The sequence below is a fragment of the Macaca fascicularis genome, chromosome 17 (genome assembly GCF_037993035.2).
Source record: "Macaca fascicularis isolate 582-1 chromosome 17, T2T-MFA8v1.1".
NCBI lineage: Eukaryota > Metazoa > Chordata > Mammalia > Primates > Cercopithecidae > Macaca > Macaca fascicularis.
In genome coordinates, this window is record NC_088391.1 from 31,329,145 (window position 1) to 31,347,838 (window position 18,694).

An 18,694-nucleotide genomic window follows, 5' to 3' on the forward strand; every position below is an offset into this window, starting at 1 on the left:
TTCTTTTTTTTAAGGGATGGGGTCTCACTGTGTTGCCCAGGCTGGAGTGCAGTGGTTATTCACAGGCATGATGTCACTGTACTGCTGCCTTGAACTCCTGGGCTCAAGCAATCCTCCTGCCTCAGCCTCCCAGGTAGTTGGGACTATAAGCACGCACCACCAGGCCCAGCTCCTCTAGACTTTTCTAAATGGTATTTTTTTATTTTAATTAATGGTTTTTACCAACTATTTCCCCTTTTAGTTTTCTATTTTAATTTCAAATCTACAGAAAAGTCGCAAATGTCCACATGCCCTTATCTAGGTTCCCCAATCATTCTCATTGGCCATGTTTGGGTGCTAATCTCCCTCCTCTATATCTATCTGAATCTCTCGAAAAAAGGTTGCAGGCCGGGCATGGTGCGTCATACCTGTAATCCTAGCACTTTGGGAGGCCGAGGAGGGCAGATCAGAAGGTCAGCAGTTCGAGACCAGCCTGGCCAATATGGTGAAACCCCGTCTCTACTAAAAAATATAAAAATTAGCCGGGTGTAGCAGCAGGTGCCTGTAGTCCCAGCTGCTCAGGAAGCTGAGGCAGGAGAATTGCTTGAACCCATGAGGCGGAGTGCAGTGAGCCAAGATTGTGTCATTGCACTCAAGCCTGGGCAACAGAGTGAGACTCCATCTCAAAAAAAAAAAAAAAAAAAGGTTGCAGGTATCAAAACACTTCATCCCTACACACATCAGCATGTATCTCCAAAGAACAAAGATGTACACTTTCCCTCATAAACACAATACTGTTATCACATCCAAGGAATTTAATCTCAATTCAGTAACATTATTTAATATTTACTGCATACCCAAATTTCCTCAATTGTCCCAACAAGTCCCTATAGAGCTGTTTTGCCCCCATTCAGTCCATTCTACTCTTTAAGAAACCTATTTAGTATAGATTGTCATACCCTTTTCAGAAAGCAAGTCAGCATAAAGTAACAACAGCCTTTCGGTGTTTCTCCCTCTAGGAATCCATGCCAAGAATGTGATATAAAACAAGGATAAATTTGTACACAAAAGGTATGTTAATTACAGCACTGTTTATGAGACTGAAATCTAGAAATATAAGGCCAACAACAGAGGAATTACTAAGTAAATTTTGGAAGTGCCATATAGTAAAATATATGCAGCCATTAAAATTTATGAAGAGTTTAAGTATGTGGGGAAATGACTATAATGTAAAATGACAAAAGCAAATTATATATAAAATATATCAACCACTTTTAGGGGGAAAAGTGAATGAAGAAAAAAACTTTAAAATATTACTGGCAGTTGGGAAGAGTGGGTGATTTCCATGTCCTTTCTTACAGGTCTATTTCCAATCTTCCCTGCACATCCATCCCCACAATGGGCACATATAACTTATATTCAGAAAAAAATACTGCATTTTAAATCATTAAGACCTTCATACTAACCTCCTTCAATCAATTTACCTATCAACCAAGTGCTTATAATCTAGCCCTGTAAATACCAACTCAATGACACAATCTATTGATTATCAAATGTTGCTGTACATTGGAATCACCCAATGATGTTGAAAAATTACTGATGCCTGCTTCTCACCCTTTGCCATTTTGATTTAATTAGTGTAGATGCAACCTGGGATTTGGGATTTTTGTAAGTGGGAGCGGCAAAGTTTGGGAACCACTGATATAATTCATACCGTCCCTAGAATGACTGGCCTTTCTTTCAGCATTTGCTCCTCTCAGCTATAATAAATAGCAATTGGAAAACTATTACTTTTATCTAGCAGCCTAGCAATATAGATTAGAAATATAGATTCCAGACTGCTTTCAGATATATTTTTTAAAAACCAATATGATCCATGCATCTGTTTTGAAGTGACATCAGACTCTTGCATCATCTGCAGGCTAAAATGCCTGTCACCAAATGGGCACTCTTACATCAAATATGCAGCACTCACCTTTTATTGTTATAAGGCAGGTTTTCCCAAATTTCTGGAGGCACATAATAAGGTGTTCCCACATAGGTACAAGCAAATGCCATCTGACTAAAACCAAAAAAAGGCAAAGAATGATTACAGAACATTCCTGAAAATGGATGTTTTGATTACTGTCACCACCGTAGAACAGACATACATACTTGGAGAGAAGACGGGCAGATCCAAAGTCTCCCAATTTCACTTTTCCATTTTGAGTGAGGAAGATATTCTGCATTTAAAAAGAAGAACTCAGATTATGTCTTCCATCATCGAACATGAGGCAGATAAGCTGTCTTCCAAAGCCTGCTGATGACGGAGATCAAGGGTAGAAATGCTGACAGCTGAGTCCTAGAGTGGAACACAAAACACCAAGATCCCCTCTTGACAGCTAGACATTCCCCTGCATGGAAACTCAGGATGAGTGCTTCAAAATCTAACAAGCAAGTTTTAGGTTGTATCAGCAGACTCAATCGACCCGGTGAGAACCTGTGTCAGGGTGATGCCACATGGCAGGCCCAGGTGTCAACCGTTTTCCATCTGAGAACACATGGACTTAGTAAGTGGTCACCAAAAGAGAGCTAGGACACATTAACATACACAGTCACGTGCTGCATAACCATATTTCAGTCAACAACGGATGGCATATGTGACAATGGTCCCAGAAGACTATAATACTATATTTTTACTGTACTTTTTCTACGTTTAAATACACAAATACTTACCATTGTATTACAATTGCCTAAGAAATTCAGTACAGTAACATGCTGTACAGGTTTGTAGCCAAGAACCAACAGGCTACACTATATAGCCTAGGTGTGTAACAGGCTATACAATCTAGGCTTGTGTAAGTACACTCTACGATGCTCACACAACAAAATCGCCTTACGAAGCATTTCTGAGTACTTGTCCCCCTATCACTAAGTGATGCATGACTGTACTACTACAGACATTTCAATGACTTTTTCTCAGGTATTACCTTATTTGGTTAGTATAAATACTAAGTAAAAGGGTACAAAGTTTCAGTTAGGACAAGTAAGTTCTAGTGATCTGTTGTACAACATGGTGACTATGGTTAATAATAATGCATAGAATACTTAATACTTAATAACGCATAGAATACTTAAAAAGTGCTAAGAGTGATCTTAAATGTCCTCACCACAAAGAAATAATAAGTATGTGAGGTGATAGATACGTTAATTACCTTGATTTAATCATTTTACAATGTGTGTGTAAATCATATGTTATACATCATAAATATACATAATTTTTGTCAATTATATTTTAATAAAGGTGGGCGAAATTTTAATTTGAAAAGTAAGTAACAAATATTAGGCTGACAAATATTCCTAAACAAAAATGTCCCAAAATGCATGGGATAACACAGCAAAATTACTGAATTAAATAGTTTTTTTTAAGTCCAAAATGTACTCCACTCACCTTGGACTTGATATCTCTGTGTAGCACACGCTTCTTGTGAATGTGATTTACCCCAAGGCACATTTGGGTAAACCAATTAAGTATCTGTGAGAAAAAGGTATGCAAAATCTTCAAGAATGCAGTAACTGGCTCATATTAACCTAAAATTCCAAAGAATCATCTCCAGGCCTTAGTTGACTAAGATTTTACATAATGTGAGTACAGAACTCCTGTAAATTACATAGTTCAACTACGATTCAGTGTTACTTGGAGAAACTCAGAAAAGCTGTGACTCCCATATTCCAGCATCTTATACATGATCCAAATAGCAATTTATTTTAGTAAAACTTCCACTTATATTTTTCTTATATTCAACCAAATAAAAGTATTCTTAAATGCTTATATAAAGGTAGTTCACCAATAAGAAATGCACTACAGCTTTTCCAGTGTAATCATTATGTTGGATTTTCATTTACTTTTGCAGAATATCTGTATGGTAACATTAAAATATTTCATTATATTATAAATAATCCTTTGAGGTCAATAGTTCCTGCTTATAAGTCCAAGGTCAACAGTACCCAGAATTTCTAGGTGTCTTGAGGGCCTACAGTTAAATGTCAAATTAATTTTTTTTTCACTTTTGCTATGGAGATTCTTCCAGTTGAAGCCAAGGTTGACTTCCTTCTACAGAACCCATATTTTTAACAATACAATTTCTAAATGTATAATATTTATTTACATTTATTTACATACTTTCATAACATGCTATAACCTAAATCAAACTAAGCCTCATCGGAGCAATTTAAATATTTTCCATAGCCAATTCATTAAAAAATATTTAGTATGCAATTTTCCACTAAAAAGACAGCAAGTCTTAGACTGAAGGGACCACTTCAAGCTTTAGGAGGAAAAAGATTGAGAATAGGTACTCCCAAGAAACAGAAATGGCAAGCTTCATTCTTCTGATGTTTTAGTAATACAAAATAAAATAGACCTGTCTTCTAAAAATTTCACTACGATAAAAATCAAGATTTTAGGCCGGGCGCGGTAGCTCCCGCCTGTAATCCCTGCATTCTGGGAGGCTGAGGCGGGTGGATCATGAGGTTAGGCGATCAAGACCATCCTCGCTGACACGGTGAAACCCCGTCTCTACTAAATATACAAAAAATTAGCCAGGCATGGTGGCGGGCGCCTGTAGTCCCAGCTACTCAGGAGGCTGAAGGAGGAGAATGGCATGAACCCGGGAGGATGAGCTTGCAGTGAGCCGAGATCGTGCCACTGCACTCCAGCCTGGGCGACAGAGCAAGACTCTGTCTCAAAAAAAAAAAAAAGGCCGGGCGCGGTGGCTCAAGCCTGTAATCCCAGCACTTTGGGAGGCCGAGACAGGCGGATCACGAGGTCAGGAGATCGAGACCATCCTGGCTAACACCGTGAAACCCCGTCTCTACTAAAAAATACAAAAAAAACTAGCTGGGCGAGGTGGCGGGCGCCTGTAGTCCCAGCTACTCGGGAGGCTGAGGCAGGAGAATGGCGTAAACCTGGGAGGCGGAGCTTGCAGTGAGCTGAGATCCGGCCACTGCACTCCAGCCTGGGCGACAGAGCGAGACTCCGTCTCCAAAAAAAAAAAAAAAAAAAAAAAGAAAAATCAAGATTTTAAATATCTAGTACAAAATTTGGTGATACAATCTTGAAATTATTCTAAACATGAAAGTTTTATTTCTTAATAATTTATATAGATTTTACTTCCTAAAACCATTGCAGGCAGCCATATTCTGGGGACATTAAGTGGTAACACCAATATAGAAATCAGTCATTTCTATCTACCTTCTCAGGTAATTACAGATATCAATGCTTTTGTTTTAACTTATACAAAGTTTAGGAGGAAAGTGGCTTCTAAACCTTGAAAGAAACTATGTAAGTCAATCTCTTACCATGTCTTCAGGAAATAACTTTCCTTTTTGCTGTTTAATCTTTTGCATCAGATCCCCTCCATCACAGTATTCCATCACAATATACAAGTGTCCTTCAGCTAAAACAGATATAAGCTCTTTAGAAAAGCTGTAGTGGCTATAAATCAAATTCAGAAAAGCACATATCTGGGGGAATTCGTATTTACCTTCAAATGATTCTCTGAAGGCAACAATATTGGGGTGTTTCATTTTGGCTAAAAGAACAGCCTCCTTCCTAGAATTCTGTGTATTAGAGAAAGACTAGAAAAACATTTTAAATAAGCATAAATTCAATACTGCATTTAAAATAGATAACTTTACAATAATATAGTTTATGTGATACTTCAATGCTAGATGCAGTTTTATAACACTACACTTTGGCTCAACTTAAATTTGTCAAATGACAAGAGAAAATGCATGGTGATTTTCCAACTCTGGCTATATTTTCATGCTTGAGCTGACCCCTTCATTGTACTTTTAGTTTCTTTTTACATTCCTTACACATACAGAATGTAAACAGTTTTAATATCAGCCTGAGCATCACTTGACTTAGAGAGTCAGTATACTATCAAAAATAGTGTATCTTTTTGATGACTTGTGATACAGAAAAAAAAAAAAAGAAATGTTTTATCCTAAAAGAAAAAAAAAAAGGGGGGGGGGGATTTCATGTTTTGACTGTCTGCAATCACTTAGAGGAGTCCACTGGTCCAGATAAAAAAAGAGTATGCTGGTATATTACTGCATCAAAGATGAACAGAGATGGCAAGCAAAGTAAGTTTCCAAAACCGTTTATCCCTAACTTACTCTATAAGGATGAAATTCTGAATGGTTTATCTTACAATCAAGAAATTGCCATTGTTAGTTGGGTGTGGTGGCTACCCTCCCCAGTGGCTGGGACTATACTACACCTATAGTGTATACTACACCTATAGTCCCAGCCACTGGGGAGGCTGAAGTGGGAAGATCGCTTGAGCCCAGGAGTTTGAGCTGCAATGAGCTATGGTTGTGCCACTACACTCCAGCCTGGGCAACAGAGCAAGACTCCATCTATAAATTTAAAAAAAGAAAGAAAAGAAATCGCCATTGATTGTGTAGTAACACAAGGGTTCTCAGACCAGCAGCATCAGCACCAGCTGGGAACTTGTTAAAAATGCAAATTCACAAGCCCACCTGGCCCTCCTCAGTCGGAAGCCTGGGGGTGGAGCATAGCAATCCATGGTTTAACAAGCCCTCCAGCTGATTATGATGCTCACTCAAGTTTGAAAATCACTGAATGAAGTCAAGAATACAGTGGGAAAAAAATACCTAGCACTCTGAGACCTTTATTAGACTGTGTTTTTAAAAAATTGATCCAAAATATTATGACATAGTCTTCATGTAATGAATTCTTTCACAAGACAACTATGATACATAGTAATGGTCTACAAGGAAACAAAACCTATAAACTGATCCACAGAGTAGGTGTACTGGTACCAAAGGTTAGCATTTGTTCTTCATTGTATTTTTATGATCCTTTTTCATTAACATCGCACCTGAGTTGCTTTGGCAAAGATTTCCTACACCATTAGGTATACAAAAGTGGAAGTTATTACCAATTATTTGCTGAAATAAAATTAGCAGTAATCGCCTCCAAAACTTTTACTGTTTTTCTCCCATTGATAATTACAATATCCTAAGAACCACATATAATGTATTGAGCCCTTGTAAAGCTAACGAATAAACCAATTCTATCTTTGCATGAAGGAGAAATTCCATGTTAAAACTAAATAAGTTATTATTTATTTATTTACTTTTTGAGACAGAGTCTTATTTTGTCACCAAGGTTGGAGTGCAGTGGCACAATCTCAGCTTACTGCAACATCTGCCTCCCAGGTTCGGGTGATTCTCCTGCCTCAGCCTCCCGAATAGCTGGGACTACAGGTGCATGCCACCACACCTGGCTAATTTTTTTAAAATTATTTTTACTAGAGACGGGTTTTCCCCATGTTGGCCAGGCTGGCCTCAAACTCCTGACCTCAGGCTGATCTCAAACTCCTGACCTCAGGTGATCTACCCGCCTCTGCCTCCCAAAGTGCTGGGATTACAGGTGTGAGCCACCATGCCTGGCCAAAAACTTATTCTTTTATATAAATTGCATGTATACTTTCAAAGTGAGCTAATTTCTTTAGTAGTGACCTTGGGAAGCCTTATTTCTTTCATGGCAAACATCTGATTACTGCTTTCATGCCGAACCAAAAGAGCTCTGCCGAAGGAGCCCTCCCCGATCATTCTCAGGACCATGTAGTCATCCATGCTGGGTCATCCACACAGCTGGGCTCCACTCACGCAGTCACCATGGGCTCTCCCAAACTGCATTCAAAAGCAGAAACATTTGAGAATTAAATGTACTTTCAAAAAGCAGAAGTTAATTCAAAGTAGCTCTCATAACCATGAAAAGAGAAAAGCAACTTACGAAGGGGATCAGTGTATGATACCCCAAAATATGCCACTTTCACATAAGAATTGTTTTGAGCTGAAACCAATTTGCTCTTTGCCCTCCCTTTTTTGTATAAATGCAGGGCATAAATTTTCCTATGTACAGGTAATAAACATCCTTTTGTAAATGTGTCTTCCTTTCCAGTACCAGGAAGAGAGCAACTCTTACCAATGGGGAAGGCGCCAACTTGAGTCCACATAACAAACCTTACTGAATAACCCTTATCTTCTGTTAGCTTCCCCCATATATTTACCTTCCTACAATTTACCCAGGAAGAATTCCCCTACTTTTGTCTAGTTACTTCTGTACAATTTATCACTCTTTGTTAAAATGGCACGTGGGCCCCCGGGTCTAACCACTTCTTTACATTTATGCATAAACCTTTTTTCCTGTTAATCTATCTTTCATCAGTTTATTTTGTAGGGCCCAGCTACTGAACCTAAGAGGGTAAAGGAAAAAAATGTTTTTCCTCCCCTATACTACATTCAACAGGTAGACTGAGCACCAACTGAGTCAGATGTTATGATCTGAACAAATCTCTCATAATCCCTGCCATCATGGACATCCCATCAGAGATAACCATAAACCTCAACAAATGTAGGCTATTTAAGCTGAAGCCTGAAGGATGAATGAAACTTGACTAGACAAAGAGGAGGAAAACAGTAATCATGGAAGAGGAAATTGCATATTTAAGAGCTAAAGAAATTACATTCAGTTCAAGAAATTGAAAGAAGAATGTAACAGGCTGCTGAAGCATTTTAACCAAGAACACAGTATCATCATATTTGCGTATTAGAAAAAACATTCACTCAGATTGCAGATTAAATGGACCAGTGGAGGAGGGGCAGGAAGGCCAGCTCAGAGACACAGGCCAGTTAGGAGGCTCTAACAACAGAAAAGGCAGGAAAATAATGAAATGGAATACAGTGGAGGCAATGGGGCCAGAAAAAATGGGAAGGAAAGATGTAAGAACAGTTGACAGGATTTGTGCTGGCAGATTTATGGGGGGAGCAAGCAGAGAAGAGGGCAAGGTTGACTCCCAGGTTTCTGGCATGAACCAGATGGTTTCTGGCACTCCCTGAGAGAGGAAAGGCACAATGGTTGTGTGTGAGGTTTTTGTTCGTGTGATTTTTCTGGCAGTGGGAGTGTTGCAGGGGTGGGGCAAAACATATTGGCAGAAGAGAGACATGTGTTTCATTTTGGACGTGCCGAACTGGAGGTTACTGCGAGTCAAGAGAGATGTTAAACACACAGTTGTAGTCCTTGACTTCAGTCTCCCATCTATATTTCCAGGATGAAGCAGCTAGTAGGACTGCTTAGCACATAAGAGAAAATGGATAAAACGTTCCTAACACTTTGCCAGGTACATAGAAGGTCCTGAACAACTGGCAGCTATTATGATTATTAAAACCTTAGAAAAGCGATGCATTCTTTTTCATTGCAGGAAAAACACTGGAATGAATTTACTTGATTTTTCAAAAAGCTTATAGTGTTTGTTTTTTGTTTTTTATTTTGAGAGGGAGTTTCGCTCCTGTTGCCCAGGCTGGAGTGCAATGGCGTGATCTCGGCTCACCGCAACCTCTACCTCCCAGGTTCGAGCGATTCTCCTGCCTCAGCCTCCCGAGTAGCTGGGATTACAGGCATGTGCCACCACACCAGGCTAATTTCGTATTTTTAGTAGAGATGAGGTTTGTTCATGTTGGTCAGGCTAGTCTCAAACTCCCGACCTCAGGTGATCCGCCCATCTCGGCCTCCCAAAGTTCTGGGATTACAGGCGTGAGCCACCGCATCCAGCCCTAGTGTTTGTTTTTTAATCATACCACAAAGAATTATAAGGAAGAGAGAGCATGACAGGCAAAGCAAAAAATCAAACTAAAACCTCTACTATAGTGACCTGTAAAAATTCCAGTTTGTATTCCTGCTTATCACAGAATTACAAGGACATCCTAGAAATAATTTCTTCATATAACCAAATCAGTCATACACATTGTCTTCGAAACAATGTTTTTCCAAGACTGATGAGGTCTTTGAGAGTACATGGATGTGAAAGAAACAAGTCCTTTACCACTATTCTAACACCTGGTATTTACACGGTTTAACATGGAAGCCAAGTTTTCCCATGTTCTTATTCTTCGTTTTTTCGGGGCTTTATTCTATGCAATGGAGAGTAACTGAAAAATAAGAGCAACCAGACTTCTTAGCTGAAAACCACATTTGATCTTTTCTGCGCACATTTACCTCTTACTCAATATTACACCCGTATGATCATTACAAGACCTGAATACACTCTGAACATGGCAAAAGTATATCGGCCCCTTCGCATGCCTGCGATAATTTTAAAAACCTAATAAAGTGATTTGCAAATACCCAGAAGAGGGATCACAGGTGAGACATGGGCTAAATTCAGAAAGTGCCCTGAAACCGCCTTTACAGATATATAAATAATGAGAGAAATCTAACACGACTGACTCATCTTGCTTCTAACCTCACGGGCTAAGATTTTGTGTTGTCGTTTTCTTATTCTAGCACAGAGGCTAGGATAACTACGAGGGATTTCGTGTTAACTTCAAGACAAGGGAAACTGACCCCACCCACTCCTGGGAACCAACAAAGCCGCTCAGAGTTTCAGACGCTCCTGTGATTTCATCCCCAGCCGGTCAATTGTTTTCGTTTCCCAGCCCCCTGCCGCCAAAATACCGTTTAAAACCCTCGACCCCGAATTCTCCGGGAGACAGGTCTGAGACCCTGTTCTGGTTTGGCCAGCCCTGCACTTATTAACCTCTTTTTTGCTGCAACAGCGTTTCTCATTGGTTCTTTCCGGGCAGCCAGCGAGAACCCGTTGGGTCGGGACAGGCGCCCGCGCGGCAGCTGCACCACTGCGGAGCCCAGTCGCCCCGCTCACCCGTGAGGGCCCTTTCTCCTGGAAAAGCCGCTCCGCCCTGCTGGCCCCCACGGCGCCGCGCGCCCAGAGCCCAAGGCGGCGAGGGACCCAGACCGCGAGGCGGAAATGAGGGGCGCCGCCGCGCGCCGGGGGCGCGTCTCCCCTTCGTTCCCCGTCGCTCCCACTAGGCTCCGCGCCGCCACCACGCGCCGCGCTCCTCTTTCCAGAGGCGGCCCTCCAAGGCGGGGACCACTCACCCGCTCCCCCGCAACCCTCGTCCACTCCTTGGCCTGGCAACCAGCGGCTTCCGCGGGGCGGGCCCTGCGGGTCGTCTCTCGGGTTGCGGATGAAGGAAGCCGCCTGGGTCTGGCGGGAGGCGCTGTTCTTGGAGTAGCCGGGCCTACGAAGAGCACGTTTTAAAGCTGTCGTTCCACGTTGCAGTGGAACAATGCTAATAATATTGAGGGAAAGTATCTCCCACTAACTGAGTTCTGTCTGCAGGTTAAGTGAAAGCCTATGTAGATAAATTTCATGGGCACAGCACTCAGTGCTAGCTAGCACTTACTAGCTGTGTGACCATGGGCAATTGTGGAAGGCAGGATAATGCCCCGCCTCAGGATGCCCACATCCTACTCCCTGGAACCTGTGCGTTTGTTCTCTTGCTTGGCAAAGGGGATTAGGATTGCAGATAGAATTAAGGTTGCTAATCAGCTGACTTTAAAATAAGGAGATGATCTTGGAGTATGTGGTTGGGCCCAGTGTAATTACAAGGGTTCTCTAAAGTGGAAGGGGGCCCGAAAAGGTCAGAATCAGAAAGCTATATGAAGGTGGAGGAAGGGGCAACAGCCAAAGAATGCAGCTGGCCTCAAGAAGCTGGAAGAGGAGCAGGCATAGTGTCTCATGTTTGCAATCCCAGTGCTTTGGGAGGCAGAGGCGGGAGAGGAACACTCAAGCCCAGGAGTTCGAGATCAGCCTGGGTAACATAGTGATACCCTCCTCTCTACGAAAAATTAGCTAGACATGGCGGCGGGTGCTGTGGTCCCAGCTGTTCGGGGGACTGGGGCAGGAGGATCACTAGAGCTGGAGAGGGCCCATGATCCCACCACTGCAGTCCCGCTATGGTGACAGAACGAGACCCTGTTGCCAAAACAAAAAAAAAAAAAAAGGAAAAGCTAGAAAAGGAGAAGGAAAAAAAAAATTGTTCCCCAGAGCTTCCAGAAGTAACAGTCCAGCTGACACCTTGGTTTTTTTTTTTTTTTTTTTTTTTTTTTTTTTTTTTTTTTTTTTTTGAAACAGGGTCTTGTTATGTTGCTACGACTGGTTTTGAGCTCCTGGGCTCAAGCGATCTGTCCACCTCAGCTTCCTGAGTGGCTGGGACTCCAGGGAAGCACCACCATGCATGCTGAAGCCTTGATTTTAACCCAGTGAGCTGTATTTCTGACCTCCAGAACTGTAAGGTAATAAATTCGTGTCGTTTTAGCCATTTAGGTTGTCATAGTTTGTTACAGAAGCCTTAGGAAACTAATACAGCAGAGTAACTAAATCCCTCTATATAAAAGTATAGAACCTACTTCATAGGATTATTGTGAACAATATCTGGTTACACTTTACTTGTAAGCGCTGAACATGTTCATTATAACGTGTCAACCAGAGTCACAGAGACTGACATCGAAGTAAATAAGTTTATTGGTAGTCTGAGAATTGCAGTTCAAGGAACACAGATTCCGGAAGCATCTGAATTGTGTCTTGACCAACTATTTTTGGGTAGGGTTTTTAAAGGAAGAAGTCAGTTCTCACTAGTTCATAACTTTCATAACCATTTTGAAGATAAAGCATTATCATGACAGTTCATTGTTTTCTAGGCAAAAGTCCTCGATGAAGGGATTTGAGAAAAGTTCTGTCCTCAGCAAAGTCCTTTTCATAAGTGGCAGCAATTTTGTCTGCAACATCAGCAAGTACATTCTACAGTTTGGCAGTTGTAAAATGGCATTCAGGAACAAAATGACTTTGCTCTGGCCAGCTCCAATTGCCTTCCTTCCACAATGTCAGAGTTAATGTACAACTATTCTGTAGTGTGGTGATAAGAGAAGGGAAATGCTACAAATCAACATTTGCAACATCTGCACTTTCTTTGTACTCTATACAAAGACTAGTTTCAATTAAAAACAAACAAGGCCAGGCACGGTGGCTCACGCCTGTAATCCCAGCACTTTGGGAGGCCGAGGTAGGCAGATCCCCTGAGGTCAGGAGTTGTGACCAGCCATGGCCTAGATGGTGAAACCCTGTCTCTACTAAAAATACAAAAATTAGCCAGACGTTGTGGCTGGCACCTGTAACCCCAACTACTTGGGAGGCTGAGGCACGAGAATCATTTGAACCTGGGAGGCGGAGCTTGCAGTGAACTGAGATCATGCCACTGCACTCCAGCCTGGGTGACAGAGCAAAACTCCGTCTCAAAAAACAAACAAACAAAAAACAGTACTATCCATAGCCATACCTGTACTCTGAATGCTGCTCTTGAGAACTGAGCAACAGACACAGATTTTTATCAGATTAAATTTGTAACAGCATCAGGGGAGAAGATGACAAAGGTGCCTAATGCTTTTCTTTCCCACCCAATGTTGGCAGTCATGAAAGGGACTCTTTCCCTTGTTCCATCAGTGTATTAGTTTGCCAGGGCTGCTGTAACAAAGTCCCACGAGCTAAATGAATGGTTTAAACAAATTTATTATCTCATACTTCTGGAGGCTAGAGGTCCAAAATAAAGGTGTTGACAGTGTTGTTTCTTCTGAGGGCTGGAAGGAAAAGATCTGTTCCAGGCTTCTATACTTGACTTGTAGATGGCCTTCTTCTCCCTCACAATGCCTTTCCTTTATGTGCCGTCTCTGAATGTAAATTTCCCCTTGTATAAGGACACCAGTCATATCAGATTGAGGGACCACCCTAACCCAGTGTGGCCTCATCTTAACTAATTACATCTGCAACAACCCTATTTCCAAATAAGATCACATTCTGAGGTACTGCACATTAGGACTCCAGCAGGTATTTTGCAGGGGATGCAATTCAACCTGTAACTCAGTAAGAATAGACTGGTGAGGGTAGGGGAGAAGGGATGGTGAGAGGTCTGGCCCCCTTTTTATGCAGCTGTTGCCAAGCTGTGGATACCCAGCCAGGAGAGCTTCTGGATACATACAGAAATATTTCTGGCAGCAACCAGAAATAAAACACCACTTCTCCTGAGATGACTGGGAGTTTTCATTCTGTATTAACTGCTTTGTAGTCTACAGTTATAGACTTTCTTATACTTTTTAACTTTGGTTTAAGAGCTACAAGATGACTCACTGAATATATTTCCAGGCATTAAAATAGATGATCTGTGACCCTCACCAGGATTGTTATGTTTGGTTTTTGTTTTGTCAAAGGAAAAAAAAAAAAAACGAAAAAAAAAAAAGAGTAGAGGAAGCCCTACAACAAAAAGCAATTGTTCCTTGCTTTTTATCTCCCCAGCCTCAGTCCCACTTCCAAAGGGCAACCACTTTGACCTTTGTGGTTTTAAATTCTCCTGATCTTCAACTGTATGAATAGGATTAAGCTGCTATTTTGTGACATTGACTCCTGCAAGGACTAATAAAAAGTCAGCTTAATTCACCTCCCTAAGGTGCACATGGTAGTTAACACCACAATTTTTAGTCCTATTGTTCACTTTAGTTAACTTTAATATCCTTAAACTTTTGTTTTTAGTTCTATTAAATATAGACAGCACCTCTTGGTTCTCCATTTCATGATAGGAGAAACTCCTACTTCCCTTGAACTCCCCACCTCTGCTTCTACCTCCATATTTCTTTAGAAATGAGGCCTCCCTCTGTTGCCCAGGCTGGATTCCCTCTGGTGCAATCATAGCTCATTGCAGCCTCAAACCTCTGTACCTCCAAACTTTTCAAAGCTGTACTCTTAGATTTCCACCACTGATAACATTTATATTCCCGTCTGTAACTCTTTTTTTTTTTTTTGAGATGGAGTCTCGCTCTGTTGCCAGGCTGGAGTGTAGTGGCACTGTCTCAGCTCACCGCAACCTCTGCCTCTGGGGTACAAGCGATTCTCCCATCTCAGCCTCCTGTGTAGCTGGGACTATAGGCGCACACCACCATGCCCAGATAATTTTTGTATTTCTAATAGAGACGGGGTTTCACCATGTTGACCAGGATGGTCTCGATATCTGCCTGCCTCGGCCTCCCAAAGTGCTGGGATTACAGGCATAAGCCACCACACCCGGCCTAAGTCTTCTATAAGTTGGTTCTAATAGACAATAACCAATAAGCAGCGTTAACATTATGAAAATGTTGGTCCACAGCAGAGCCAAGTAGTATGCTGTGATTGATTTTCCTCTGTGTAATCACAATGTCTCAACCCTGTGCTGCTCAGTTTCTCAAAATCATGGTTACTTTGTTGTTGTCGCTTTGCCTAGTACTTTGTTGTTGAAAGAAATCTGTGCCATCTTACCCATTCTATTTTCTTGGAATATTTTTCTTTTGAAAGCCCACTGATGACTCAGTTTAATTCATATTTGAATTATGATTTTCTTGTAGAGTCTTTCAGAAAATAAAATTTCTAGGTGCTTTTCTTATTTTCATTTTCTTTGCCTGAAGTATATCTTCAAGTTCTTCCAACTGTATGTTCCATGAAATACCTTTGTTTCCTGGATACTCCATTCTTGCTCAAATATGAACTTGTGGCTTAGTCAACCACAAAACTGACATTCTGGGTCACATCTGCAGCTGCCTGAATCCCATGGCTTCCTCAGGATACTCTGCTGTTTTACTGATGGAGTGCATGCTCTAATAACTCCTCATGAAAAGGTGCCTGGCAGGTAAGCTTTCTAAGTCTTTGCATGTGTAACAATGTCTTTATTTTGCCCTCACAAGTAATTTGAGGTGTCTCAAGTTGAAAATCATTTTCCCCCTGAACTTTCAAGCTATTATTCCACCATTTTTAGTGCAGCTGATGATCAATCTAATGCCAGCATGCCTTGTTTCTTGTGGAAGTTTGTGTTCCCCTGTTTCTGGAAAGCTTTTGAATAGCTGGTCATTTATTGAACAAATTTGATTGAGCTCCTACTCTACGGCAGCCACAAGGGCTAGGACCTAGGGACACAATGGTGAAGATTAGATTATTTCTAATGAAGTTTCCCACATGTCCACCAAAGACAATGCTTGAGGCATCTTCCTTTTTCTCAGAGGCAGAGACCAAATTAGCTTAACTTAAATACAGAGATTTTATTTTATTTATTTATTTTTTGAGACAATCTTGCTCTGTCACCCAGACTGGAGTAAAGTAGCACAATTTTGGCTCACTGCAACCTCCACCTCCCAGGTTCAAGCAATTCTCCTGCCTCATCCTCCCAAGTAGTTGGGATTACAGGCGACAGCCACCAAGCCTGGCTGATTTTTGTATGTTTAGTGGAAGCCAGGTTTCACCATGTTGGCCAGGCTGGTCTCGAACTCCTGACCTCCGGTGATCCCCCTGCCTCGGCCTCCCAAAGTGCTGGGATTACAGGCGTAAGCCACCGCGCCCAGCCCAGAGATTTTAGTTAGAGCTTCAGAAAAGTGGGCTAGGTAGATAGTGAACATGTTAGATGCTGGTATTAGCTTGCTGCAATATTAATTTAGATGTGTGATAATGGAGAAGAAAATAATTTAACAGAAAATCTTTCTGTTCATAGTGTTTTCCTCTACTTTCCACCCTTCTCATATCTGTTTTGGTCTGACACTATAGGGCACATCACTGTGAAATCAAAACAACCGAGCATGTACCCTTTGTCCTCAAAGGCTGGCATGCAGGCCTGTGAACTTGGAAAAAGAACAAAGCTTTCTGGTATAATAAACAAAGAAAATGAAGATTAAAAAGTCTGGTTTCCTCTTCCTGGCATCAGCAAATACCAGCTGTCAGAGAGCTCTGAGTAATCTACCCCTCCTATTCCTAAAAGGTAATTAAAACATTGCCAAAAGGAGCTATATTTTGATTTTCAATAAAAATGACACAAATGAAGTGGCAATGCAACAAATATGAGAGAAAAATTTTAAATTGTAGTATTTGCATTTGTGATGTTTTTCCCATCTAATTCCACTCTCTCCAATGGTCCCTGAAACATCACCAGCAGGCTGACATCCTGATAAACTCTAAAAGGAAGAAAGAAAACATAATCTAAAAGGCAGGCTGGGTGTGGCAGTTAGAGAGGTCACCATGAAAAAGAAGGAAAGTGCAGCTACTCAAGGGATACAGATAAGTCATTAGCGTCAAGGGTTGAAGGGAAGTATGTGAGATTGCAGACTGCCCATATAACTAATGACAGACTTCTGGTAAAGAACAAGACCTTTAGGTTCTTTTATTTAGCCCCTACTGCCAAACAAAGCAAGTTGCATGACCAGTCCTAACATTTCATCAAGCAGCAGGAAGCTTCCTTCCATTGGGAAAAACTAATAGAGGTGTCTCTTCATACCTTCTTATTAAAAAAAAAACGGGCCAGCTTTCTCCTGATGTTTCTGCTATTACAGAAGATTTGTAGGCCGGGTGTGGTGACTCACACCTGTAATCCCAGCACTTTGGGAGGCCAAGGCAGGCAGATCAACTGAGGTCAGGAGTTCAAGACCAGCCTGGCCAACATGGCCGAACTCCATCTCTACTAAAAATACAAAAATTAGTCGGACGTGGTGGCGGGCACCTGTAATTCCAGCTACTCAGGAGGCTGAGGCACGAGAGTTGCTTGAACCCAGAAGGCAGAGGTTGCAGTGAGCCAAGATTGCGCCACTGCATTCCAGCTTGAGTGACAGAGTGAGACCCTGTCTCAAAAAAAAAAAAAAAAGACTTGTAAAGTTTGTGATGGCAGTAGAAAGAGCATGATATTTAGAATAATTATCCATGCATGTCCTAGCCAATCCTGTTACTCTCCCTGAACTTCAAATGTCTTGTCTGTGGCCAGGCACGGTGAGGCATGCTTGTAATCCCAGTATTTTGGGAGGCCAAGGTGGGGGGATCACAAGGTCAGGATTTCGAGACCAGCCTGGCCAACACAGTGAAACCCTGTCTCTTCTAAAAATACAAAAATTAGCAGGGCATGATGGTGGGCGCATGTAATCCCAGCTACTTGGGAGGCTGAGACAGGAGAATCACTTGAACCCGGGAGGCAGAGGTTGCAGTGAGCCAAGATCGCGCCACCGCACTCCAGCATAGATGACAGAGCTAGACTCTGTTGCGGGGGTGGAGGGGACTCTGTAAAGTGTAGAAGACTGAAAACGCAAACAAAAGGGATTCTAAATTTCTACAAAGGCTTATTTCCTCTATTTCCTTCTTTAACTCATACTTCTAATTTAAAAAGCTTTGCTGGGCGCTATAGCTGACACCTGTAATCCCTACACTTTGGGAGGCCAAGGCAGGTGGATCACAAGGTTAGGAGCTTGAGACTATCTTGGTCAATATGGTGAAACCCCGTCTCTACTAAAAATACAAAAATTAGCCGGGCATGGTGGCATGCGCCTGTAGTTACTTGGGAGGCCAAGGAAGAAGAATTGCTTGAAATCAGGAGGTGGAGGTTGCAGTGAGCTGAAATTGCGCCATTGCACTCCAGCCTGGCAACAGAGACCGTATCAAAAAAAAAAAAAAAAAGCTTAAACTGTAAAATTGTAAACTGTTCTACCTGCTTTATATATACCTAAAGTTAATTAATGCATTTTCTTTCTGAACAATATAATCAAGTTATGTTTAAGAACAACATCCATTCACCAGTTCCCCCGCTGAGGTCTCTGCTGCCAGTTTGGTTCAGGAACATGTAATCAGCATCCTGGTCCCAGGTAGTGGCATGGTCAGTACCTACTGCCCATTTCCTCAGAAGACAATACTGTCCTTTCCAAAACAGTTACTATTTATTTGCTCAGAACAGATGGCTCTTCATTTGACTCACTACCTGAACTACCAGCTTCTTACATTATCTTTTTAAAGCAGAATTA

General features: G+C 41.6%; 1 protein-coding gene and 1 long non-coding RNA gene across 23 annotated transcripts in view; one reads left to right on the top strand and one right to left on the bottom strand.

The window, feature by feature from the left end:
• Nucleotides 1-18,694, bottom strand: part of NEK3 (NIMA related kinase 3) — a 59,377-nt gene that overhangs the window by 19,820 nt on the left and 20,863 nt on the right. For 5 of the 22 annotated variants that reach the window (XR_012426991.1, XR_012426989.1, XR_012426995.1 and 2 more), the window contains exons 7-13: nt 10,952-11,094; nt 7,513-7,686; nt 5,505-5,598; nt 5,320-5,417; nt 3,410-3,493; nt 2,134-2,201; nt 1,955-2,041 (exon numbers count right to left, since the gene is read on the bottom strand). Coding sequence is in view for 15 of the 22 variants with exons in the window: in XM_074022100.1 (XP_073878201.1) it covers nt 1,955-2,041; nt 2,134-2,201; nt 3,410-3,493; nt 5,320-5,417; nt 5,505-5,598; nt 7,513-7,629 (548 nt within the window). In the remaining 7 variants the exon portion in view is untranslated. Of the gene's footprint in view, nt 1-1,954; nt 2,042-2,133; nt 2,202-3,409; nt 3,494-5,319; nt 5,418-5,504; nt 5,599-7,512; nt 7,691-9,878; nt 9,985-10,592; nt 11,095-18,694 lie in introns of those variants that run through there. The other 17 variants (XR_012426993.1, XR_012426990.1, XM_074022102.1 and 14 more) reach the window with 8 other exon arrangements.
• On the top strand, nt 11,939-16,597 carry LOC135968114 (uncharacterized). The gene is made up of 3 exons (XR_010582603.2): nt 11,939-12,151; nt 15,470-15,561; nt 16,467-16,597. It is a non-coding gene; the product is annotated as an uncharacterized lncRNA (long non-coding RNA).